This window comes from Prinia subflava, chromosome Z (genome assembly GCF_021018805.1).
Source record: "Prinia subflava isolate CZ2003 ecotype Zambia chromosome Z, Cam_Psub_1.2, whole genome shotgun sequence".
NCBI lineage: Eukaryota > Metazoa > Chordata > Aves > Passeriformes > Cisticolidae > Prinia > Prinia subflava.
Genome location: NC_086283.1, coordinates 26,873,457 through 26,881,511, shown reverse-complemented (window position 1 = coordinate 26,881,511; position 8,055 = coordinate 26,873,457). Strand labels below are relative to the sequence as shown.

The window sequence follows — 8,055 nt, the reverse complement described above, 5'->3', positions numbered from 1 at the left end:
GCATGCTCATCAGCATTTGGATGCTGGAGGACCTGGGGGTGAGGGGAGCAAAGCACGTGAGCTGCAGCACTGCTACTCGGTGTCACTGCAGTGTCACCACCTCCAGGGTGAGAGCTCTCGGGGCTGACACAGCTCACACTTAACACACCTTCAGTTGGCCCTGCAGCCACACCAGAGCCTGCTGCAGGGATTTACAAGTTGCAGAACCTGTCAGCACAGTCTGCAGGTGAGAAGGGTGGCAGGGCAGGCACCGAGGGGAGTCCTGGGGACATCATTCTGGTGTCCCCTGGCCTGTGGCTCAGTTTGAGCACAGCTCTGCCTGCCGACCCCCACCACCAACCAGGCTGTGCTTCACCAGGAATGCAGGGAGAGACACAGCTCCTGGGCTCTGGCTCAGCAGCAGGGACCACAGATCCAGATTTGATTCTGGATCAGCATTTCCTTCACATGGACATAGTGCAGCATCTCATTCTGGAAGCATGGGCAGCCCCCTCCAGAGCACAGAAGCCACCGAGGTCGTGTTTGCCACCTCCCATATACGGAGGGTCCAGCTGCCTCCCGGCAGCAGCTCTCTCCTAGAGCCCTGCAGTGTGCAGGTGATGCCAGAGCAGCCCTGGGCTGCACAGATAAACCGAGATCCCAGTGCTGGTGAAGAGAGACCCCTAATGTTGGCTCTGGACACAGGCACTGGGGAGAACCAGCCAGATGCTGCCTGCACCAGGCACTGTAAATTAATGGGTTTACATCTTTACAGGCAGCAGCTTTTGCGAGTGCTTTCCAAACAGCTTCCTGCAGCCACATATCCCTCTGTGAAATACCACCGGGTGCATCTAACAAGTGGCTTTGTCCAGCAGTTCTAGCTCAGATTGCTCTGCAGGAGCCACTCGGGAGCTCCACACCCCACTGCCTGCACCGGCCCTCACCGGGCAGCACTGGTACCACTAGGACAGGCCAAGTCCACGGCCCCAAGGCTGCAGGAACACATTAGAAAGCCAAGGAACAGGGAAATTACCTAAAAAGATGCTTTTTAAACAGTATACTTAATTCACAGAACAGAAAGGGAAATGCTTCTTAAGCTGGGATAAATTGTCTGTTGCCAAAATGTCCACATTAAACTGAAAGCTTTGAGCTTTTATCCAACAGTTAATTAAAATTCCATAATTAAACCTTGGTTTCATTCACATCCACTCCTCTTCCCCATTTAAAAAGGTGCTCTGATTAATACAAACTGTACACCCCCATCTCAGTCTCCACAACAGCACCAAGAAACCTAAAATATGACCTCTAACCACTGCATTCTTTAGCAGCATTTTATTAAAAATAATTACCTGTACAAATATAAAATATCTCCACACAATTTCATTCCCTGCATTTGTTTTTTTGCTGCAAGAAAAGCATGTGAGGGGATCTCAGGATGCCCTTCTCCAGTAACACTGGTGGCTGCAGGAACTCTGGAGTTGGTTTCCTAATCTTTCTTTTTAATATCCACTAGCTTTTCTAAGGCTGCAGTCTCCATTTAAAAACAGTAAGTCTGCCATGAAGCAGGCAGGTGCAATACAAAGAGAAGTTTACTCCCAGCTCACCAAGGCATGGAAACGCTGCAGATTTTTGAGCATTTTCTTTGAAAAAGAAATAAACTAAGAAAGCTTCTCACTTGCTCTCCAGTTCTTCAGGGGTGTGTTCCACCACAGGCTTCAGAGGAAGGGCTTGATTCTGTCAGTGATCACACTGAAATGACCCAATGTGCATGACCACTGAAGTTAATGGCTGATAATAACAACTAAACCCCTCAGGAACTGCACCTGGAGCTCGGCAGCCCACAGGATTGATCTGTAACTTCACCACAGGACTGCTTAAGCTGGAATATAGGAAGGAATAAGTTCATTATTCCTAAAAGGAAAGGGCAAAACCAAACTCTAATCCAACAAGAACCTTTAAAAAACACCCACAATCCCTTTAATAAAACAGCCACTTGCTGTGTTCCTGTTGCTCCCAGCTTTACAGTGAGCCAGGCAAATGTGGAAGGCAAACTGGGAAAGTGAGGGGAGACTAAGAAACAATTCCCCTGCAGCCTGCTTGATTTTCTGGATCTGCTCTCTGTCGTCACCGCTCTGGAGTGCAGCAGCGCAGGAGAACTGTTTGAGAGCCAGGAGGCCTTCAGAAAGTGACAACTTTGGGTCTCTTGGGCTGTGCTCTCTGCAGCGCCGGCGCGGCCGCGACGTCCTCGTGGTCGGCGCTCAGGCCAGGGGTCCAGCGCCCGACTGTCACCTGCTCTGCAGGGACACAACACAGCAGTGTCAGGGCCAGCTCTGCCACCTGCACAGCCTGGGGTCTGCCCCAGCAGGGCAGCAAACCCAGCACTGCACACAGGGAATGCCACGGGTACCCACGCCAGCCTCTCGACACTAAAGCTGGCCCGATCAGCCTCAGAATCTGCCTGAGGGAACTGGAAACTGTAGTGCCTGAACTCCTTTGACAGCTCTCACCGGCCCCCCTGTACCTGAACATACTCTGCACAGTGCACACTTCACCTCAAAAATATCACAATTCTTGCCAATGGTGTCACAGTTCCAATTAACTGTTTTTAACCAGCCGTGCTAGTTTTGAAAGGAGTCTCTTGCGAAAATAAACAGGACCTACAGTCCTCACTACGGAGGTCAAATTTACCAGAAAAAGGTAGCAAAAAAATCTAGTTACAAGCTTCTAAAACATCAGTCACCCAAGTGGGCACAGCCTCACTACCTGCAGACGAGTTTGTGGAAATTTCAGAGTCTTTTGGGGTCATAAAGTTCTGTGATACCAATTCAGACTGAGTCTGACCCATTCTAAACTGGCAAAGCAGCACACACCTAGAATCCTACATGTGGTCTCAGACCTAAAGATATCACAAATATAGGATCAGATATAGAAAATGCCATAAATATTTCTTACATAAATCCCACCAAAGTGGTCTATTATGAAGTGGCACATTAACTGTCATAGAAACTAAGCAGAAAAATGCACAGGTGTGTCACCACTCCAGTGACAGGATCACTCTTCAAACCCTTGTTTGATGCTTTGCCTCCTGTAGTGCAGTGGGGGTTTGCAGTATCTAATTTAATTTTTCCACCCACATGGAAAGCTGAAGAACACGTAAGAAAGCAGTTCATTAGCTGTGAATCCAGCTGGACAGATCTTCCTTGTCCTGTCCTGAGCCTGGCACACCTGCCTTCACACACCACCACCCTGCACCCAGCACTGGGTTCAGCTCCACCGCTTCACGCTGAAATCTGCAAAAAGCAGCAGCCAATTCTGCTGTACAGCTGCCAAACTGTGAACAGCAGCACAAATATTGGCAAAAAAAATACAGATTATTTCATATGGCCTTCAGATACACATAAGATGAATTTTGTTTTTAAAAAAAATTATCTTCGTTTTGCATTGCAATTTACTGCCTCCTTCACACCCTTCCTGAGTGTTCCAACAAAAGGTCACTTCTGCTGCTTCCAAGTTCTCATCCCAAAGCCTTTTCCCTGACCACAGTCATGCAGAGCAGTAGCTGACCCACTCCCACCCCACACCCCCTGCAGCTCACCTGCATTCTGCTTCTCTGGGCAGTCTTTCTTGAAGTGTTCCACAGAGCCACAAAGTTTGCAGCCCCCACCTGTTCACACAGAAAGTTGTTACTCATCTGAGGGGAAAAAACACCACAAAACACCCAAAAGACACCCAACAAAACACCGTTCCTGTGTCTGTGAGGGATAGAGCTGTCTGGGATCACACTGTTCTCCACAGCACCACACACCACAAATTCCAGCCACTGCTTACTGGGCACTTTTGATCTGCTGGAAACTCTCTTTTTGAGAAACAGGCTGAACTCTGCTGAAATCCATACTCAAAGGAACTTTTGAAATTGGCAGGGGCTCCAGAGAGGCAGGTAAGCCATTTGCAGGTACTGAGACGTGAAATTCTACACAATACAAAATTCCACAATACAAACACTTGAAAGCAAGGTGATTTTTGTTCCACTTTAACTGGGCTGCAAGATCACTTTCTGGAGTTTGCCAAGACCCCACATTTGTGCTGGGAAACACCAGAAGACAGAATGCTGGTTGTTGGAGGCAACGGAGAACTGAAACCTTCAAAGTTAGACCCCATTTCTCATTAAAGTTACTGAGACTGAAGATACTCTCCCTTTAGTGAGAGCCTGTGTTTTGCCAGCTCCCAGCATCTGAAGTTGCTGTGTGAGAATGTTCTTACCACCTACTTGGGTACATGTGCATGTAAATACACACTGCCTACATCCACACAGCATCATTTTGTTCCTTGGTGCATTTCCTGATACAGGGGCACAAGCAAAGTCTCACACTTTGCACCTCATCCTGTCATTTAATACTAAACCTACACTTAAAACAGAAATCCCCAGGTAATTATTTGACAATGAATGCCCAGAATTACTCTGCTGTTACTGAAAGATACACAGGAATTCCTTTCAGCCACATTCTCATTCACTTGCAGTGTTACTTCTTTCTGCATCAGGTTACTGAAGGATATTGAAGTTTAATTTTACTAAATTTAATGAATCAGTACACTCACCTTCAGCATACAACCCCTTGGGATTATCCGGACACGACCTTGACAGATGCCCCATCTCACCACAGATGAAACATTTTGCATAGGGAAATGGCCCTGCAAAATCCCACAAAGTTTAAGGGTCTACATCAAACCCTTTGTGAAGTCACAGACCCAGCACAGTGCAAAGACAATATTTCAATCACTTCATGCTATAAATTACTGTCAGGTTCCTCGTTATCATACTGCAAAAGTTAAATTTCTAACACACAAAACTCCAGGGCCAGCAGTCAGACAATTCAGACCCAGGTACTTCACAACAGCACAAATTCCTGATACCCACCAGCAGCTGGATCCACCTTGACTCTGCATTTGCTGAGGTCGTGCTCCGTGGATCCACAGCGGTAGCAGATCCCCGTCCCCATGTCTTGGCTCTCCAGCACTGCAGGACAGTCAGCCACGCCATGACCAGGTTCTCTGCAGTGGAAACACACCTTGGAAGAGGAAAATCCAGTGATTCTGTGAGTGGCACTCAAAACTTGGAAATCCCAGCTTCACAGGGCCTAAACACAATTTCGTCCCTAGGAAAAAGCAGCCAGGAAGAGTCTTTGTGCTCTGCCGTCAAACTGTGCTCTGTGCCATGAAATCACATTATTATGGGCACTTTTCTCCTTTAACCAGCAACACACAGTTTGACGAATCACACACGAAAATTCTCTTAGTTTCACCTAGGAACCAAGAGGGGCTGGGGACTCCTCAAAGGGGCAGGGGGAACAGTGCTGAGCCGGGAGAGCATCCTAAGGGCTACGACTGGAGCTGAAAGCCATCTTTTGTCCCAAACTTCATGTCTTTCATCTGAAACATGCTGTGCCTGTAGCAGGGGAGGGCTGAGCTCCTGCTGAGCCCCACAGCACCACCACCACAGGGAGAGACCTGTGCCTCCTACACAGGGCTCCCTTTTAACAGCATTGTGGGAATGTGACTGGGGGTTAAAAGGGGAAATTTCAGGGGAAAATACAGTGGCTACTCCCTGGATGGGACCCCCACACAGACCCCACAGTCCAGGCCGGACTAACAGGAGGGTGGAGAGGGGCAGAGACCCCGCAGCTCTGTCAAAATCCTTGCAGAGGAAGGAACCTGGTGGTGCCTTGCAGCTGGTCAGCCACTGAAAGCCAAGGAAGGTAAGGGAGAATGTTCTGTTGGATCAGCAGCTGTGGTGAAATCCCTCTCCTTGGACTGACCACATCCTATCCCCAGTTTACCTCAAGAACTGTCCTGAGTGACCCACTCCCAAGCCACCCCTAACTAAGATGTATCACTGAAGTCACTGAATCTCCACCTAAATGTAAGCAAAACAGTATTAAAGCAAGCTAGGAATGGGGAGAAGTTTTTGAAGACTCCTGTGGGAGTCTTCAAAATCTGTGGGATCAGCTATTGTCTCTTCCTCACTGGGCCCCACTTGGTGAAGACTGTGCTCTGTGTGAGCTTTACTAGGCATTAGTTAGTCCGTGTATTGCTTTGATTAAATTGTTTTGGACACACTTTCGCAGTCAGACGCTGTCACCGGCACTCCTCGAGCCTTAACCCGTCACGTTTCATTACAAAGGGTGCAATTGTGCGCACTGCTCATGCGAGCCCTTCAAGGGCTCCGACACTCCCCAAACGTGAAGGGTTTGAGCAAAAAAGGGGGAGTTTCTCCCCTTTTTTTCTTCCTGTGGCTGCAGAGCAGGACTCACCATGGCGTTCTTCTTCCTCTCCTGCCTCCTGAGCCTCCTGCTTTCCCGCCGCCTGTCCTTCCTCCGCGCCTCCTCTTCCTCCTCCTGCTGCTGCCCGCGGTACGCCGCGAACCCGTTCACGTCTTGGTTCTCGTACTCCTTCTTCCTCCTCCTCCCCTTGGCTGCCCGTGGCGGCTCCGGCTCCCCGCTCGGCGCCAGCTGCTCCCAGGGGGTGGCGGCCAGGGCCCGGGCCGCGGGCGGGGCGCTGCGCCGGGCCCAGCGGGTCATGGCCGCGGCGCGGACGGCACCGCCACAGGCACGGCCGAGGCCCCGGCACGGCCGGACCGCGCACGGTGATGACGGACAGGAAGAGGAGGAAGAAGAGGAGGGGCAGGAGGCAGGGCAGGTAGAGTGGGAGGCTTCGGGAGCGGGAGGGACTGTGGAGAAGGACGGAAGCGGGCTCTCGGAGGAGGCCGCTCCTGAGGCGTGTGGGGACGCTTCCAACCCTGCCATGGCACGGATACCTTCCACTGTCCCAGGCTGCTCCAGCCTGGTTTGGACACCGCCAGGGATCCTGGGGCAGCCACAGCTCCTCTGGGCACCCTGTGCCAGGGCCTCCCCACCCTCCCAGGGAACAATTCCTTCCCAAGATCCCATCCAGCCCTGCCCTCTGGCAGTGGGAAGCCATTCCCTGTGTCCTGTCCCTCCAGCCCTTGTCAATTGTCTCTCTCCATCCTTGCTGCAGCTCCTTCAGGCACTGCAGGGCCACAGTGAGGTCAGCCCAAAGCTTCTCCTGTGCAGGCTGAACAATGCCAGCCGTGCCAGCCTTTCCTGCCAGCAGAGCTGCTCCGTCCCTCTGCTCATCCTGGAGCCTCCTCTGGCCTGGCTCCAGCAGCTCCAGCTCCTTCCTGTGCTGGGCCCCGGGGCTGGGGCAGCTCTGCAGTGGGGTCTCAGCTGAGGACAGTGAGGGGTGACCGGGTGAATCCCCGGGGCTGTGCTCTCGGAGGAGGCCACTCAGCAGCTTCAGTAAATGTTTATGAGGCAAATACTGAGCCGGCCCTGCCTCCCCGCCCCGGTCAGGCTGGTGCATGTTGTGGATTTAGCGTTTCACCAGACCCCCGTGATGCTTCCTGGTTGATGTTATGAAGGTATATGCATTATACATACAGTATAGAAAATATATAAAGAATGTTACACTTTCTCTAGTACTTATCCCTAACAGTTGCGTCTCCCTAAAGGAATTCGCGGATTTTGCCGATTTTCCGGGGTGTTGAGCCCACTAGAGGGAGGTGTGCACAAAGATTGTTTTAAGCGGCGCCGCTGCCAGGCTGGACGAGCACGGATTTTATAACAATTAGTGCTGATGGCAGATAAAAATATAGGATGAATGCCGTTTAAAAGCTAGGGGGGAAAAATAAAAAGAAAAAAAATAGACGGGGTCAGTATTTAAAATCAAAATAATATTTAAAATTAAAATAATATTTAAAATTAAAAACACCTCTTTTGCAGATGTACAGCTCAGCCACAGCATGTGGTCCCAGTTGCTCCTGCAACTTGCTTTCCCAACCTGGAGTTTTATGTGTGTGTATGTGTGTCTAGGCGGGATCGGCCACCCTTAAGATCCAGCTTTGCACGCAGTGGAAGAGAGTGTTTAACACCTTTCTGCTAAATCAGACAGACAGCCTGTACCTCAAGTATCACTTATCTGGCAGAGGCCACACCTGTTTAAATTTGCACTGGTTTGTGATTTGTTCCAGGTTGACATTATTGGGCTAGGAGGTTTCCTGTA

General features: G+C 50.3%; 1 protein-coding gene across 1 annotated transcript; it reads right to left on the bottom strand.

The window, feature by feature from the left end:
- Positions 1 to 1,296: 1,296 nt before the first annotated feature.
- Positions 1,297 to 6,640, bottom strand: ZCCHC9 (zinc finger CCHC-type containing 9). Its single transcript, XM_063421410.1, has 5 exons — positions 6,288 to 6,640; positions 4,895 to 5,045; positions 4,576 to 4,668; positions 3,575 to 3,643; positions 1,297 to 2,273 (listed from the first exon to the last, which is right to left on the bottom strand). The coding sequence occupies exons 1-5, from the start codon at positions 6,552 to 6,554 to the stop codon at positions 2,158 to 2,160; spliced, it is 696 nt and encodes a 231-aa protein (XP_063277480.1). The 5' UTR covers positions 6,555 to 6,640; the 3' UTR covers positions 1,297 to 2,157.
- Positions 6,641 to 8,055: the final 1,415 nt, after the last annotated feature.